The 19,299-nt window shown below is 37.9% G+C and overlaps 1 protein-coding gene across 2 annotated transcripts in view; it reads left to right on the forward strand.

The window, feature by feature from the left end:
- Window positions 1–19,299, forward strand: part of LOC126416735 (ATP-dependent RNA helicase DDX24) — an 85,928-nt gene that overhangs the window by 12,352 nt on the left and 54,277 nt on the right. For both annotated transcript variants that reach the window (XM_050084558.1, XM_050084559.1), the window contains exons 2-3: window positions 6,898–7,209; window positions 7,289–7,421. In XM_050084558.1, coding sequence (XP_049940515.1) covers window positions 6,898–7,209; window positions 7,289–7,421 — 445 coding nt within the window. The remainder of the gene's footprint in view (window positions 1–6,897; window positions 7,210–7,288; window positions 7,422–19,299) is intronic.

Consider the following 19,299-nt stretch of genomic DNA (forward strand, 5'->3'; position numbering starts at 1 on the left):
TTCTGCATAGGGTTCTGTGTTCGGTTGGAACTTTTCATTACATACAGTGTCAGTGAGGAAACTACAGTAAGTGAAAGGGAGAGGTGTGTGGACTAAGAAAAAAGACACAAGAAGGTGATGTTTAAGAAAAGTAAAAACACTTCACAAAAGTTGGATAACTCTCATGGATATTACAGAAATATCTTGGTCCTCAAATAACTGTTACCATTAGCGTCTGTTGTGCAGGAATTGCTATACTCTCTACAACAAGATATTTAGTGAAAACCCACGTGAATGATAGCTGTCCCCAGAAAGTTAAACTGGTGAAGACAGTGCAGATGTTTATATTCCTGTGTGTGAAGTTTTTGATGCATTGAATGTTATCATTTCTGTTGTAACGCATAATATATCCCCCCTTAAACACCCAGGCAAGATAAGAAGCACAAGAAGAAAACAGCATGTATACAGAAAAGTGGAGGAACTAGAAAGAAGATTAACACAAGTAACATTTTCAAAATTTTGTGAAGTGTGTAATGTAGATGGACTTGGTACAGAACCTGAAGATGGTGACATGCGCACACAACGTGATGTGTGGTTTTGAAACCTAAACCATACTACAGAAATACGTGCGCACTTCTTCACATTACTTTATTTCAAAAGCTCGTAAAATAAAGAATGAAAACAGTATTTAGGCATGTCCAGATTCTTATTGTGTATCCATTGCAAGACGATAAGCTTAATGTTGCTGTGGTATACTATCTGCCGGCTGCAGTGGCTGAGCAGTTCTAGGCACTTCAGTCCGGAACCTTGCGACCGCTACGGTTAGTTAAGTTTAAGTAGTTCTAAGCTCTAGGGGACTGATGACCTCAAATGTTAAGCCCCATAGTGCTCAGAACCATTTGAACTAGTTTTGATGACAAAGATTACAGCCGGCAAAGTCCTAACAGGCTGATGTTATTAGTGAAAATGGTCAAAAAGTTTAAAGGTAGATATGTAACAAAATAAACAAGAGAAGCATTCTCATAATGAAGGAGGAGATGATTTCCAAGAAAGGTGCACAGTTAACTCGCAGCCTCACTGCAAGCAATATATTATAGCAAACACTCAACATTCGGAGTGGGAAATATGATACTGTGTTCTTCTTTGACAACAGAATGTCGCGTGAGAGTAGTAGAATGTCACATGAGAGTAGTAGAAGTCACGAGTGAATCTAGTTCAATTTCCGTGTTGAATTCTCTTATGTGGTGCCAGTTCATTCCCAATTTGAGTGATAGGCCTACTGAAAAATGTGAAGAATTCTGTTGGCAATATGAATTGCTTCCAGATCACGACATGAGAAATTGCGCTCACTGTGGCTCTGGAAATTTTATGATGCTTCGAAGACGACAGTGAAAGTTAATTTTCCTTTCTAGCTCAAATGTAAGAAATGTAGGGAGAGAAGTAGTATAACAAAGAACACATGGTTTGGCAGTTCAAAATTAAGTATTGACCAGAGCATCATACTTGTTGCATGCTGGATAAGTAATTTTACATCTTTCAGTTAATGTGGTTTCTGACTATCACGGTTTTTGTAGGGAGGTGTGTTATGTTATTGTTACTAAAGTTACTGTCGCCACTAGTGGTCAAGACAAAATTGTAGAAGCAGCTGGATCTCACATTGCCACCCTTGGGTTTGGAAGAGGACGATTACTTAAGAACGAAATAGAATGCGTTTGGTTTTCTGTGGAAATTGAGCTGGCGTCAAGAAAGTGCTTCATTTTATGTGTATATTCCAGGAGAAAGAAAATGGTAGCAACTGTCATTAGACATTTCGTTTTGCCAGGCACAAAATTGATCACTGATTGTAAGGAATCATACAAAACATGGGAAAATGAGGGAGTTGATCATGTCAAACATTCAGTAGAATTTGTACTGTCCAATGACCCATCTGTGCGCAGACATAACATTGAGCATCTCTGGAAGTCACGTAAATCATCTGTTAAGGAAGAGGAGATGAAATGTACATATTTCAGTTTTTATATTTTCACAGCTTACAACTATCAGGCACATCTCTCTTGTAAGACTCCACTACTTTTTTTAAAGATGTGTCAGAAGAGTATCCTGGGTACAAGAAAAAAAGGAATGGTGCCTGTTGCCTACACCACACATGATATGCATGACGATTATATACTTCATGAGTAATGCAAGTGATATTATTCATTTCTTCAATAAAGTCCTACCAATGAAAAAGGTGCTGTTACTCCCAATTTTTTAAAGACTTTGTTTTCGATGCATTTGTCTTTTGTCATCTATCTTGTCAACATCCTGAGAGTTGACCATTTGAAATATATTGCTTGCAGTGAGGCCTTGATGTTAATGTGCACCGTTTCATGGAAATTACCAAAAAGGAGAATCTGAATTTAAAAATTAGGCTCACAGAATTCTTCTCCTTCTAACCAAAATGGGTAATATGCGAGCCAATGAAGGAAGTATGCACATGCATTTACTGCACTAATTTGAAACTTATGTGTTTCACCATAAGTAGTGTGACAGGGAAAAACAACACAGAGATGGACCTGATGCTTATGTTTACATGTCAAGAGCCAGAAGATAAATGCTGATGGCAGTAGTGTGCAGTGTGTCATGCTGCTGAATGGATGATTGTTGAAGCATCACGCCTTCAGTACACTGACAATGATGTAACATATGCATTGTGGGAGGGAGGAGAGTTGGTGTAGAAGACAGTGGAGCTAGGGAAGTGTGTTACAGAGATTAGGTGTTGTCATAAAAGGAGAAGCTTGTCATTATATCTGCAGGGTTCAGAGACAGAAGTAAAATCAGCCTTATCCCAGACTACTGACACATTAGTTCTTCATTTCGACTTTGCTGAGAACTGGTCTGTTGCTTTGCAGAACGAAGTTCCAAGTTACCACTGACACAAATCACAAGTGTCAATATTCATATATGTTGCTCACTTCCCTGGAACTTCACACTGTTTTGCTATGGTCAGTGATGATCTCATTCATGGCAGCACGATAATTGGTGACATAGCATATAGGGGCTGTACATTTCCTAAATGTGTGTGTGTGAGACTGATGGGGCAGCATCTCATTTTAAAAACCATTTTCAGCTTTATGAGCTTGGAAAACACTATGCAGAAATTGAGACAAAAAAAAGAAGATATTTTGAGTAACAGGTCATGGAAAAAATGCAACAAGATTTAATCTCCAACATGAAGTTGATGGTGTTACAGGGTGTGGCGTGGGAACTTCCTTATTTGAAATGCGCAAGCGACCATGCAGTGGGCAAGAGAGGAGCGTGCGTTCGCCGTTATGATCTATTTTCGGATGGACATTTGGTCACATCAGAACTCAGCGTGCATTCAGGAAACAGTTTGACATCATGGCTGCAGGTCGTGTTTCTGATGGGAAGTCAATTATTATGTATGTAGACACTTTTATGGATACTGGAAGCGTGCAGAAAAAGAAACAGGACCTTCAAGAACCACCAGAATGCCTGAAAACATTGAGAGGCTAAGGATGTCAATTTTGAATTCTCCCCAGCGATCTGCACTTAAAGATGCAGCTGCCCTTACAATTTCTGAACTCACAGTGAGACAAATTCTTCATGAAGAGGTGAAATTTCATCTGTAGAAACTGTCAGTGGTGCACACACTTCATCCATGTGATTTTGTTTTATGAAAAAATGTGTGTGATGCCTTGATCGATTTGCTGCCTGATGACACCTTAGTGTTCTTCAACGATGAGACACATTTTCATTTGTGTGGCTGCGTGAATAAACAAAATATGTGGTATTGGAGTGGGACGAACCCTCGAGAACTTCATAAGCAGCCCCTGCACACAGAATGTGTGACTGTTTGGTGTGCACTGTCTAAAGTTGGCATTATTGGCCCATGGTTTTTCGAAGAGAACGATAAGGCAGTGATGGTCACTTTGAAGAGTTCTGTTTAGATGATTGAACAGTTTCTTCTTCCAGAACTTGAAGAAATGGATGTGGGTGATGTCTGGTTCCAACAAGATGGTGCCACAGCTCACAAGGCATGAACATTGATGACCATGTTGCGCGAACACTTCCCTGATCGTCTCATCTCTTTGAGGGGTGATCTCCAGTGGCCAGCACGCTCACCAGATTTAGTGCCATGTGATTTTTTTCTTATGGGACTAAGTCAAATCCTCTGTGTGTACTCATCATCTGCAGACCCTGGCTGAGCTACGGAACAATATTCGTGTTGCTATTGCCAACATCAACACAGACATGTTGCAAAAAATGGACTGAAACTTCCAATTTCGATTCTCCAAATGCATTGAGTGAACGGAGGCCACCTTCAAGATATCATTTTCTAAACTTAATGGAACAAAACTTTGGATATTGCTGTTTGTAAATTAAAAAGAATTAAACTGAAGTCTATAATACTTTCTGATTTATGATATTTTTTTTTAAGTAAGGAAGTTCCCTGCCACACCCTGTATAAGGGGCACTATTGGATTTGTACAAACCATATCAAATTACTAAGAAACACGAAACTATTACTTCTAAATGAAAGTACATTAGGGAAATTCCATTTAAGCTCTTTTCAACAGTACATTGTAGGCAATTTTAATTCATGGAATGTTATAAAGAAGTAGAATCATGACAGAAACTTAAAAATGTATATACAAAGTTAATTTCTATATCCAATTTTTTAAATAAAATGCTGGAACTAAACAAAAAGTTATTTTCCCACACACTTACAAGGCTGTAAAATAATTATTCTGACTAAGGTATACCAGTTTTGCATTACATTTGCTCAACATCAGCAATCAGTTTAAATTTTAATATAATCCATTATGGAGTTGAGGTAGCAGTTGTCGTTATACTGGTTATCACTGTTAGCATTCAACCGCGATTCTTGTACATATATTTTAACAACGCGTTTCAAGAGACAATGCTCTCATCATCAGGTTGTAAAGTCTATGTCATGAAATTAAACAGACTAAAAAGGCAAAATACCATCACAAATAGTTGGGAAGTCCATAGAGTAAAACAGAATTAAAAGTATATTGGACTGTGGGTCCTCGTCTTACATTGAAGTTGTTGACACAAGTCGATGGCCGTCCCATAGTTACCAAGTATGCTGTCGCACTGTGCCGGCTCGGGAGCTGTTGTGGACTGACGTGCCTAGGTGTTGTGGCGTGGTTACAGCCGTGTGCTTGACGGTAACGCTATGCTATTGGGCGCCTTATTTCCTTATTGCATTGGTCTGCCATCGTTAGCCTCTCGCAACTCCGTCAGTGACATGCTACAAGTTTAAAGTCACATACCTACCGTAAAATAATTCTAAAAACCCGTTAAAAAAGAACAATTAGCAGTCTTTCCGCTTTTATCATTTCTCAAGATAGTTAACATCCTGTGACTTCATATTTTCAAAAGATAAATTTGAAGTTTGCTAAAGTTAAAAATTTTCATAGTCTTTTTTTCCAAATTAAAGATGAAAAAAAGCTCAGAAGTGTGTTAATCAAACCAGATAGTGTTATAAACAAGGCTTTTATTAAAAATAATTTCAGATCTCTATCACTAGTAGTTTTTTTATTAATTTTTTTATTTTCCCTTACATTACAACATTTTCACAAATACACTCATTTAGAGAGTTCTGCAATGTTGTAACAAATCATCAAAAAATCAAAATATTTTATTTTAGTAATCCACCTAGAAAGAAATCTGCTGCATGCATAACAAAGTTAGTAATAGCAAAAACAATCAATTATTGACAAAATTACTTAATTGGATAGATAAAAAAAATCTGCTCACCAAACGGCGGCAGAACACACATGAAAGACTGTTGTAATTGGCAAGCTTTCGGAGCCCGTGGTTCCTTCTTCAGACAGAAGGGTTGAAGGGGAAGGAAGAAAGGTGAAGGAAAAGGACTTGAGAGGTCTAGGAAAAGGGACAGATTTCAGAAAAGTCACCCAGAACCGTGGGTCAGGGGAGACTTACCGTATGGGATGAGAAGGAAAGGCTGATTGTTGGGGACTATTTCGGATGAGATTTGAAAACCTGAGATCTTAAAAGGTGGAAGACAGGGTAATAAGCAAACAGAGATTACTGCTTACATCTTGCATGGGTTAATAAGACTGAAAATCTAAGTGTGTTGTACGTAACAGAGGTGGGAGGGGGGCAATGAAAATAGATGGGAAAGATGATAAAAGATGTAGAAAACTAAAACGGAGTGAATCAAAGAGTATTTACAGTGAAGAACTGTTGACTGTAGTGAAGACTGAAGACAAAAGTTTTTTGTGTGTGTATTCTGCTGCCACTTGGTGAGTAGATTTTTTTATCTGTCCAGTTAAATAAAATTAGTAATAGCTGTTTTAAGTAATTTAAATATCACATACTAATCAAACTTATTAGGAGTGGTGTTCTGAACTAAGCATATGTTGCATTTATTCAAAACTGCAATAACTCTGGCATGCCATACTGTGGTTAAGAGGTGGTTGCTTGTCTGTTTCTTATGTGTCATGGCAGTCAAATTAGTGTTAAGGGCTGAAGTAAAGTCCACCAATTGTTCTGCTTTCTGTTTTACAATCAGGCTTCTGATCCAGTTGTGTCGTATTCATCAAAAAAGTCTTGCTGTAATTCAGAGATGATGATGATGATAATATGATTGTAAGCAGCTTATGGTTATTGAATATTTATTGAGTTATTTTGTTTTGTAAAATTTGATTGTACAATGGAGGTGATATTGCGTTTTCCCATTTTTGCAATACACTTTACAGAACTTATTCATTTTAAGTTCTGGAAATGTTGATGTTATGTGATATTTATCTATCAAGAAATAAGTTTTTGGATTAGTTTTGTCTAAGTGTGGAAGATTTTAATATTTAGGTGTAGCCATTTTATTATTTTTGCCCTTTTATATACTTTTTTTGTACATTTGTGTAGAAAAAGAAGAAGAGGAGGAAGAAGAAGAAACCAGTTCAGACAGACAACAGTGACAATATTGCTAAAACAAGCAAGAGGAAAGACAGAGATGGCGATCTAAGTCAGCTAGCATCTTCAAAAAAAATTAAGTATGAAGCAACACAACAATCATGTTCTGATGCTGGCAGTAGTGAAAAGATAGCGATTAAAGATGGAGGAAATATTTATGAAGGTATAATGGAGGGAATGGAAGCATGGCATGGATTAAATGTACCCACTCAAATAATACAAGCTTTATCTGAACTGAAATTTACAAAACCAACTACAATACAGGTATTGTAATTGTGTAATAACCATTGTCATTTTGATTTTCTGTATTGTTTCTAATGCTACATGTCTGACATTGTTATAGTCCATGGCATTACCACCAGCAATCCTAGGGAAACGAGACATACTGGGTGCTGCTGAAACAGGAAGCGGAAAAACTCTTGCATTTGGAATTCCGATAATAAGTGGCATTTTGGAGTGTAAGAGAAGGGATTCAGGTGAGAAACAAACATATAAAAATAAAAGTTAATTGAACAGTAGTTTAACAGGACATATGTGTATCTCATGCTAAAACACAGTTTCAGCTTTGTTAGCTTGTAAATACCATTGTTTTGAAAAATTGAGTAGTTGTACTGTTAAGAGGCAAATTGCATTAACTGTCTCACGTAAACTTTCCCTTGTCAAATATTCAGGAAGGAAGAAACATTCCTCGAGGTAGTGGTGAATGTTTGTTCATTCCTGTCACAGTACATTCCTGACAATTTTATAGTAGCAATTAGATAAGTTTTAATATTTGCTATTTTTCAGGATGAAATGTTTTTCGTAGCACACATTTATTGATGGGAGAGAATGGTTTCACTCTGTATGGAATGTGTTACATGTGACAGATTGAAAGTGAACACCACACCAGAGTTCAATTTAGTACCTGTATACATTTCTTTTGCTTGCAGTGTTCTACTGTTTGACCCATCATAGCTTTTCTGATGGACTAAATGAAAATTTTTAATAGCTTCTCTCCATTCTTTTGAACTTCACAGAAGCTGCCCTACAATGCTCCGGCTCTAGCCTGTCTAATTGAATAGACATACTAGATACTTTGACTTCTTCACAGACTCATGACTGTTACAGAGGTGACGTTCTTTTCAATTCGTGCAGTATGTGCTGTGTAATTGAAGTTTGGGAAGAATGTAAATGGGCTGGTGGCAAATCTTAAATTCTGAAGCTGCTCATGCGGATGGTGCAAACAGTAGAGCACAGCCTATGACAGGCAGATATCGTGGCCTGGTATGTCATCGTTAATTTCGCATACCTTGTCATGACTGATGTGGAATTTTAGCTGTTTTTCTCTGACTGTGGCTGGTAATTGTTTGCTCCCAGCTCTTGGACTGCTTACAGAGACTTTGTATACAGCTGTGCTGTTATGTTTAGCAAGATAGTACCCTCTGCAGTTGCTAATCTTGATAAAATGAGCACTGAATTATGAAGGAATTTAAGTATTTTATATCTGTTAGTAATGTAGCAAAACTGAACAGCCACTTTCATGTACAGTATTGAAATTTTTCATTTGGAAAAGTATTTGCATGTGGATTTTCTCGTGCCTTAAAGTTATTTCTTATCAGTATGATTAATGGAATACCCAGAAAGCAAAAGGAAAAGTGATGGGTTTAGTACCTAAAAATTGGATATACTGTAATGTGATTTTAACTGTCTTACGATATCCATTGGTGGATCAGATAACTTATGAAGAGATACTGAGTCAAATTCGAGTGGAAAGAAATTTAAGGCAAAACTTGACTGAAAGAAAGGTTGTTTGATAAAGAACATTTTGAGGCATTGAGGGACAATCAATTTGATAATGGAGGAAAGTGTGGTAGTTAAATTGTAGGAGGCGGCCCAGGCTTGACTACAGTAATCAGGTTCAAATAGACGTAGGTTTAAATAGTTATTCAGAGATGGAGAGGTAGACTAGCATGGAGAGCTGCATCAAACCGAGTTTTAATTGCTTTGTTGTTCTTTGAGCTTTTGAAGTACACATTTTTGTTGGTCGTTTGACCAGTAACAATAACAAATTTATTTACTATTAACTTAAATCAAATAAAGTTGACAGGACTCGGCATGATTTTGAAACTTCCTGCTGAAATATTTGTTGTTTGCACATTAATATTTTATGTAATTGCTAGTGTTTTTTAAATCTCTCAAATGTACCCAAACTCTTAAAGAATGTGAAAGCATAAAGAGCAGACAAAATCTCTCGCATTTTCCAAAAATGACGTTTTGACAAATTACACAAAGTTTTGCAGTCCCATGAACTGCTCATACATGTAGTAGTGTGATATTTCCCTTTTCTTACGACTGGTAGAGTTGTTCATCCATTTAGAAGTTGACTGTATGCACTTGTTTGAGACTTATTGATAGATCTTGAGTATTAGAACTATGATAATGCTTCCATATAGAATAGCAGTTATTTCTAATGGAGATGAAGTGCAGCAGTGATGTACAGTTCATGTTTCATTTGCACGTATGAAGAATAAGTACAGTTTAGGGAGGTCTCAATCGTCTTGTTTGTCATACTAGCTGACTGTCTGGCAGTGCCCCATTACCTGTTTTATCTGAGTCGTATATTAACCCTTTGCACTCCGTAAGGCAGACACAGGGCGGCTCCGTGCGCTCTTATTTACATCGCCGCCGCCTGGGCGGCAGTGCACCGCAGAGATTTGCGCGGATCTCTTTGTGGAAACAATGTAGCCGCTGGCCAACAATTGGGGTATACATTAAAACAAAATGTGTGCTTTCATTCATATATTTACGTAAGCTTTTACAGTACAAAACTTTCCATTGTGTGGTATTTTTTGAAACACTCTTCAGGGTGGAGAGCTGGGTTTCCTGAGCATGTTTCGCAGTAATATACAGTTTCACGCCTGCCACCTTTCTTTTTTCTGTCTGAGCACACTGCGCAATCCTTATGCTTGTTCCCAGGAAGCTTGTTGATAATGTGCAACTTTCCATTCAAGCATTTCTCGTCAGCAGAAGTTGAACGACGTCATCGTTTCTGTCCTTGAGTTCTTTCTTCGGCAACTAATACTCTTACAACACTTTTACGGAATGCTTTGTGAGACGGTATTGTCAAGTTGTTTTACTCACAGTGGTTCTTGCATAGTAAATAGCTGTTTACAAGTCCTACCTCCAACGGCCATATGTATAGTTTTCGCCACCACTTGAGATTTTTCATTAGAAAACCGTAACGGGAAATAAAATGGTCAGATCGATCAACTCCACCCATCTTTGAAGCATAATCAATAATCTGCTTTCTTCAAGTGACACTGGGTTATTGGCTTTTGTAGAAAGCATGAGAACTGTTCGTTTATCTTGCCATGCCAGAACCATCATTTTGTTGTTGCGGAGGCATTTTATTTCGTGCTTCCTTAGACGCAGAGCTCCTTTCTTGATTGCAGCTGGAAGGTTTTTGCGATTGGCCTGAATCGTTCCTGTGAGATGCATGTTCTGTTTCAACAGCTCATCAGCTAATGCAACACTTGTATAAAAACGGTCAGTGTACAAATGATACCCTGATTGCTCTGTAGCATTTCTGATATTAGCTAGCAGCTGAAGAACTATTCTCTCAGAAAAATTCAAGTGTGGGCAAATCAATGACTCAGTTGTTACAGCGCCAAAATAGGTATCAAACTGCAGATATAGCCATTTGATGAATCTGAAATTACATAAACTCTGAGTCCCCATTTTCTTGGTTTTTGAGGATTGTACATTTTGAATCATACACGACCCTTGAATGATACTGTAGATTCATCAGCAGCTAAATACTGATATGGTCGATAAATTTCGAGGAACATGCCAGACAAGTAATTCAGTACATTTGTCACTTTACTCAGACGTGACTGAACCTGACTGTTGACATGTGTAGCACTCGTCGGATTAGAAACATGAACTGCCCAGAAAATTTGCATAAATTGTCGGCGACTAAAACAGTCTGGAAAGAAGTTGGATGATTGTAACCATTCTCTTGAAAAATAGTCCTGCAAGTTCTTACACTTTTGTAATGCCATATTCAGTAGCACACCATGGAAACGGTTCGTTTCTTCCATGGTAACATTTCACCACTCCCACCATGCAGAATGTTGTGGAAGTGGTGTCACTTTATGTATTTTTGATGTAGCATACCTATTCGTTTCATCTACTATATGTTGAAAAAGGTTATCTGTAAAAATTAATTGAAAGAATCCGATGGGCGATGATGGAACAGAACTACTTTCTGTTATAAAACCACACTTTGATTCGTCAAAAGGAAAATCTGTGAAGTCAGTGTCAGTGTTGCTCCACATTCGCCACGAATCCTCTGCTGAATCACTAGAAACATGCACATTGTCACTGTTTTCTTCGTCATTGTCACTCGAATTGTTTTGAAATGAGTCACTATCATAATCAAAATCATTTTCACTTAGAGATTGCTCTAAAAGATCTAAAATCTCCTCCTCAGAAAGGACTGTACGTGAAGAACTAGCCATTTCGAGCGTGTGGACTTGAATGTAATAATTAGAATCTTTGACTTAACACAGCTGCTACTGTTCGACACCGAGTTAAAAGTAGTTCTCCTAGATGGCAGCACACTGCAGCAATAATGCCTTTTTTTTAGTAGACTCAAAATACGCCTGAGAGCTTCGAAAACTTGTGTCGAATGAGGCTCGACATTGGAGCGGAAAACAAATTTCGCGATGTTGAGTGGCACTCGACATTGGAGTGGAAAGGGTTAAATAAGAAAAAGAATGGAAGAAAATTATCTTGTCACGTCATTACCCATTGTACCCGTGATATATTGGAAGGCAGGTACTCTCCTTCAATCTTCTGGCAAAGTGCCATGTCTCACTGTCCATGTCCTTGTATAATCACTCGTGGTAGCAGGCAATTAAATCCCCAGGTCTGGAATTTAAGTGTGTGCCGCTGTGGTCATTTAACCCACTGGCATACAGCGAAGGGTATACCTTTCATCGCACTTGCATGCATTTACGTACAATGATGGCTACAGCCATCACCGTGCAGTCATCTTGTTGTGTGATGCTTTGGTATGTAATACACTACTGGTGGTCCTATTTTTAGTTCAGGCAGCATGTTAATAGTTGGCAACAATGGTGTCTGCCTTTAAATCAACCAGAAATGCTCAACTGCAGCTAAATATTACAATGCAAAGTCAGTGCGTTTTTTGTAGGTTCAGTATCGCAATGTGGCTGATCCATATGAAATCCAAGCCGAAACATTGCATTGATTTCTTGAAGAAAGCGGTTTGAGTTATACTGGTCGTGAAAGCACTGAATCAGAAGCTAGTGAAAGCAGTGGTTGTGTTGACAAAGAAGATTTTTCTCTCGACATTTGAGATGCCATAGCAGAGTTGGCAACAGGTACATTGACAATTATTGATGAGTGGAACTCGGATAATGTTTGCAATAATTCTTGCATTATCAAAAGCAGCATTGAAGGTGAGATAGACCTTACTATTTGCAGATCCCTAGGCCAAAACCCATGAAAATTGCATGTAACTGATGTGTTTTTGATGCCACAGTTGTGGGAGACAGTGACCAAGGAAGCAAATTCGTTTGCAGCTAAAACACATGTGGAAACAACTGCAAACGTGGAACAGAGAAGAATGATTGAGAAAGCACACTGGTTTCTTCTGACAATAGATGAGATGAAAGCCCATTTAGCATTCTGTACACTTATGTCAAAAGCAAAGAAACTTCTGTACTAGTTGACTGGTTTAAGAGAAAAATAATACAGACTCCTATTTTTGGTGAAACTATCCCTCATAGCCATCTCAAGGTATCTTCATTTTGCTACTGATTCAGCAGAAAAGCAGCATGACAAACCGAGGAAGGTCAGACCAGTTATTATTCTCCCTGTTGACATATTTCAGAGGGTGTACAAGCCTGGAAAATTTTTTTGTATCAATGAAAGCCTGATGAAGTTGAGGGCAGATTGTCGTAAGTACAACACAAGATGGAAAGATTTGGTTTGAAAATATATAAAGTCTGCTCATCTGACAGTAGATACTGTAACAGTTTTAAAATTTACACAGGTCTTGAGGCAGAACAACTATTCAGCACCTTAGCAAATTGTTTTTTATCTGTGTGAGACTTTACTGGATGAATGGAGAACGGGTATGGTTCTACCACCTTGTTTCTAAAGATATTGGAGAGGAAGACCTATGTGGTTGGAACTGTAAGACCAAACAGAAAGAGCATGCCACCACAATTCAAGAACTCAGTGCTAAAACAATGCCAACTGACTTTTGCACCATCGAATAAAGTTCTTGCTGTGAAGTGGATGGATTGACAAAAAACCAATGCACATCCTGTTAACTGTTCATGATTGACCTGACTATGATGAACAGCAAAAATGGGAAGACAAAGGAGAAACGTAGTTGCATCATTGATTGTAACAAAGGAATGAGCGAAGTCGATGCACTTAGCAATGCTTAGCATCATATCCGCTTTTGTGGATATATGTGCAGGTATATTACGATACAAAGTTTGCGCGTTTTCATAGTTTCAGGAGTGAACATGGATGATACATATGAAATCCCCTCTGAAAGAATATGTCGATTTCTTGAAGTAAGTTATTTGAGTGATATGGTGAACTAGATTCTGAAAATAGTGAAAGCACAGAATCAGAAGTGATTGACAACAGCGGTTGTGTTGACAAAGAAGATTTGAACTACAGTAAAAGAAGAATGAGATTCACAGATTTTTGTCTCAACCTGGCAGAACGAATTCTAAAAAACCTTAGACTTCCATTTTCCCACAAAAATGCCCTCAACTGACAAAAGAGCAGTGCCGTCTAGAAGATGTAAGGTCTGTTATGACAAAGGTCATTGTGGAGTACCCTGCTTTGAGTGCGAAGAGTGCAAGAGTTGCCTACATATGGATAAGTGTTTTACACTTTATCACACTCAGACAAAACTATGTTTGATTATATTTCACAGTGTAATAGAGAAATACAATAAATAGGCTACTCTAATATAGCTTATAGTATATTGCTGTAAAAATAAGGAAATTACTGAAAAATAAGTGTATTGCTGTCACAATGTCAGTCAAAAAAATTGTATGCCAATGGGTTAAATTTCTTCTGTTGTTGATGACTGAATAATTAGACGGACAGTGAGACACCAGAACTTTGCCAGATGATGCAAGGACGCTAATACCTTCCAAAATTTCGCAGGCATACAACAAATTTTCGTGTCAGTAAACCCAAAAAAATTTTAGGGGACTGAACTTGTGAAAACCTTCATGTACATATAAGGAATGAAATTTATCTATAGTGTAAACACAAACAATGTTAAATGTATATATACAGTGTTAAATGTATAAATACAGTGTTCAGATTATTGTGGAGTACCCTGCTTTGAGTGCGAAGAGTGCAAGAGTTGCCTACATATGGATAAGTGTTTTACACTTTATCACACTCAGACAAAACTATGTTTGATTATATTTCACAGTGTAATAGAGAAATACAATAAATAGGCTACTCTAATATAGCTTATAGTATATTGCTGTAAAAATAAGGAAATTACTGAAAAATAAGTGTATTGCTGTCACAATGTCAGTCAAAAAAATTGTATGCCAATGGGTTAAATTTCTTCTGTTGTTGATGACTGAATAAGTAGACGGACAGTGAGACACCAGAACTTTGCCAGATGATGCAAGGACGCTAATACCTTCCAAAATTTCGCAGGCATACAACAAATTTTCGTGTCAGTAAACCCAAAAAGATTTTAGGGGACTGAACATGTGAAAACCTTCATGTACATATAAGGAATGAAATTTATCTATAGTGTAAACACAAACAATGTTAAATGTATATATACAGTGTTAAATGTATAAATACAGTGTTCAGATTATAAAATTAATTCAAATTAACACAAAACTTGGTTGTATTCAATATTTTTCAATGCCCCTTCCCACTTCCACTGCATTTCTAGACATGAAATGTCATAGAAACTGTCACCAATCAGCCTACCCACTCCATAAACTGTGGATTTGAGACTTGTGTCACTTCTTTTATACTATTTTTAAATTTTGCCACTTTTGCACCAGCACTAACACATCCAGGAGTGAAATCCCTTTGGGACTGCTATTAGTGTGCTTAGTGAGATATGGTCTCCCGGCTGAGACACAAAGTTGAAATATGTTCACTTTTTTTATTTACTTAAATTTGGCATATTTCATGACAGTACCTTTTCCGTTAGATGTTTACAAGGCGATATTGGTCTTGGCTTCAGTTGTCTAGTGGAAGTATGATTCCACAATGTATCTTTGTCGGCTGCAGAAATGACCTGGTTCAATGTGTTTGCCTCATTTTTGGTGCTTCAAATACCATTTCTTCGAATGTAGTTTCTTCTTAAAGTTTATATTAAAAAAATAGTAACATAATTCAAAATTATTTATGACGGCGACCTGCACATTGTTCTACCGTCAACGCGCACCAAGAGTTAACTGCCAACTGACTATAGTCAAAGACGACTCCAGCGTCAAAGACATTTTACACAACACACAAGCTTCCACTTGTAATCAGTCTCTTTGCTATTCTTCGACGCATTTACTAATAGTAATCAATATGCTTTCACTCACAAAAATATAAGTAAATTAACTTATAATAAGGCAAATTATAATAAAAAAAATTCTGACAAAAAATATAAGAAAACATTTACAATTTGGTATTGACAAATCCGGTAGAAAATAACACATCTCCCAGATCCATTACATTAGCATCCTTGAATCCTACCGAGTGTCGTTTTGCCTGGACAGTATACATATTTTTCCATCACCCTGTTCCCTCCCCAACCACCACCTCCATCTCTAGGAGTTGTGTCGGCGCAGTCTGTTTCCTACATAAGAATGTTCTTTTCCAAATACAAAACTGTCACACTCTTCTATCATGGCAAGTCTTTTGACACCGGCAAATACTAGAGCAAACAAACTTAGCTTTACTGCTGTAGCTGCAGTGTGTCATATCTGTGGGGTTTGTTCTCCACCTACTGCTAAATCAGTTTCTGGTCCACTGCATATGCTGTCAGTACTGCTTTGCTTCGTCAGCTGCTAACTGCAAGACCTTCCACTTTCTCGTTTAATACAATGCTGCCTTCTCCATTGGGGGATGATGTTTCCCATCCGCATCCCATTGTAACGATCCAGTTTTCACAGCATCAGTCTTCTTTATACACTGTCTTGATATCTTCCACCCACCATACAACACTGTCACTTTGCAGAATCATTCCCTACCACACTTTTGACTTATACGGGTTTTCTACCGCACAGTCGGATATACACAATGTGCAGTGGCCCAGGCTGTTTCTCCACAAGAATGTTCCACTCTCCTTTCAGTGATATTCTTCTGTGGCACATGCACTTGGCTTGAAGAAAACAAATAATGATTCATCAGTTGGAAAAGTTGCACTACACAAATCTGTGTGTGAAATAATTTTTTAAGTATCAAATCTGGCAAGGTACAAAATGAGAGAAAGTGGTCAATTGAAAATTCATATATATATTTCACTGCCAAGTCCAAAAGTACTTTGGAGTTAAAATTGTGACATTCGTATGTAAGCACCGTTACTCTCAATAGCCAGTTTATGGTATGCACTGTAAGGTGTTACTGGAAAAATTGCAGATGGATTTTCTGTGGGTAGAATGCTTGCTCAGTATTCTACAGTTTGTTCACTTTGAAATATCAGTTCGATGTTACTATTTGTACAATATGTCATTCAAATATAAGTTATTCAAAATGGTCACAGTCCACACAAGAAATCCAGAATTCCACAATCACCTTTTTTGTTTGTCTGTTAACATTTTCCATGATCTTTCAGTGATGACAATTGCTCAAAATTAAAACATCTTTCCAGAGCCCAATGCTGACACAGCCAATCGTTATGATGTCCAAACCTCAAATGTTTTTCCCCCTGCAGAAAGCAATCCCTCTAGCTAGCCAACAAAATGCGCATGAAGGCCCTCTCTTCTCATTGGCTGACATCTATCAGAGCCAATCAACCTGCAGTTCTAAACCTCAGAAGCTATGACTTTGGCGCTGCTATTGTTCATTTTTTATTATTTTTACACAACCTTTCCACATGTATCCAATTGCACTCATAGGAGTGCTAGTGGTATGATAACCCAACAGTATTTTTTCAACATAGTAAGTTAACATTGCTCCTTGCATTCCAGAGCTATACTTACATGTTCTCAGTTTCTCAGCCCCACCCCACAAATAAGGGTGGCAAGGATGTCTTAACGCCCACAGTGTGTGCATGGATGTGATATGGCACCACAGCTCAGAGAAATCTCATTTCTACTGTACACTCCGTGGAGAGTAATTTTAGAACTGTAGTGATTAAAGAATTCTTGTCTTACATTCAGATGTGAAACCTTTCAAACATATATATGATCATCTTTCTAAGGTTTATATTAGTACTTACTCTGTTTGCAATTTTCTGCAAAGAATGTTCCATTATTTCACAAGCAATCTTTCATCATCTGATTACAAGAAGTGACTACTGACATGAGAGAGAAACTTTAAATTTGTTTTTGGAGGGGGAGGGGGGGAATTCACCTTGAGTGCAGTGCATTATTATATATTGCAAACACCCCCCCCCCCCCCACCCCCCTCCGCCATACATACACAGTTTTCCGCATAGAATTAATTAATGATAGGCCTAACCACAACATTCCACTTGTAAAATTTTGAAGCAAGCAACTTTCTACATTAAGTGCTACATAGTTGCTGATGACAAACTGTGAAAGGAAAACAAGTATCATGCATCACATAAAAAATTAGGAACGCCACAGATTGCGTGATGAGTTAAGAGTGTCATTCGGAATCTGAAGAACGTTTTGTTTTTCTACAGAAATTTTTATTTGGTATAATTAAAGGAAACTGTGTTTTACATGCAGTTTGATACCCAAGCTACTTTTCTACATAGTTACTGTTCAAATTTAGGTACTTGTCATACCATTTTAGCAGCTTTTCTATGCATTGTGTGTGCTCAGTTGTCCCAGATTGTTGAACCACTGGTTATAGGCTTCTTTAAATTCATCACTTCCATAGTGTTGTCCAACCAAAAATCTTTCAATTGGGGAATAAGTGATAATCACTGGAGGCTAATTGCAGACTGTATGGCAGATGCCCAAACATTTCACACTGAAACCGCTGAAGCAAGTTCTGTGTCAGTCCCATTGCACATGCATGTACATTATCATGAAGGAGGATGATTCCACTGGTTAGCATTCCACACCGCTTGTTTTTAATGGCACAGTGAACTTGTTGAAGCGTTTGACAGTAGGCCGCTGCAGTCCAATAATTGTGAAATGCTTATCTTCTTGTATTTTTGTTTCAGTCCTTGCTTTCAGCCTATCAGTCACCACCGAGCGCTGACCCGAGCGATCTTCACTGTGAACAGTATTCCATCCCCCAATAAACGTGATACACCACTTCTGAAATGATGCTTTGTTTATCACATTACTGTACACCTCACTCATCTGCCTATACTGATGGTCGCATGTTTTGCACATTTAAAAAGCGGATAACACTGCGCTCCTCACTCTTCGCAAGTTCGTCAGTTGTGTCACACATTTAAAGTCACACAGCTAAGCAGTAATTAACTGTACTGGATTGAAGCTGCCACCACACTGAGTACCAAAGTCAGAGATCAGTTGGTGTTGTTGTTGTTGGTGGTGGTGGTGGTGGTGGTGGTGGTGGTGGTGGTGGAGGAGGAGGAGGAGGAGGAGGAGGAGGAAGGGGGGGGGGAGGAAGTGGTCACATGTCAAAAATGAAACGTGCTTTACTTTCTGAATGACCTTAGTGTATATACAAAAATTTATCTGTTTCTCAAATTTCTGAATACTTTATTAAAAACACAAATTTATATGTGTATAAGTAGTAAAGAGCATTTTCTCTGCTTGATAGAAAGAAACTAAAAGCCTACTTATGATGATAGAATTTCAGCGAAACATGCCTGGGTAATGGAAGAAGAGGAAAAAAAAGTGTTTTGCTCAAAGCAGAGTCCCTCCAAAAATAAATTTATTTGTAAACAAACACAGGTAGAAGAGCTTCAACCTCAAGGGAGATCCATCTTGACCACATATAATAGACAGTTCACAGTGACTGGTTTGAGATTGCTGCCATTACCAAGTCTGTCATAAAATGGAGAAAAGCAATAGTGTGACAAAAATAAATTCAGTTGGCTGAAAGCTAAATATACAGGAAATCTGAAGATAACATGGCTGATAGCCATACATAAAAAAAAAGTATTCTGATACAAGTATCAATGTCAAACAATCTGTACACACAGTTATGTAAGAAGCGCTTGTGGCGGTGTCC

This window comes from Schistocerca serialis, chromosome 8 (genome assembly GCF_023864345.2).
Source record: "Schistocerca serialis cubense isolate TAMUIC-IGC-003099 chromosome 8, iqSchSeri2.2, whole genome shotgun sequence".
Taxonomy (NCBI): Eukaryota; Metazoa; Arthropoda; class Insecta; order Orthoptera; family Acrididae; genus Schistocerca; species Schistocerca serialis.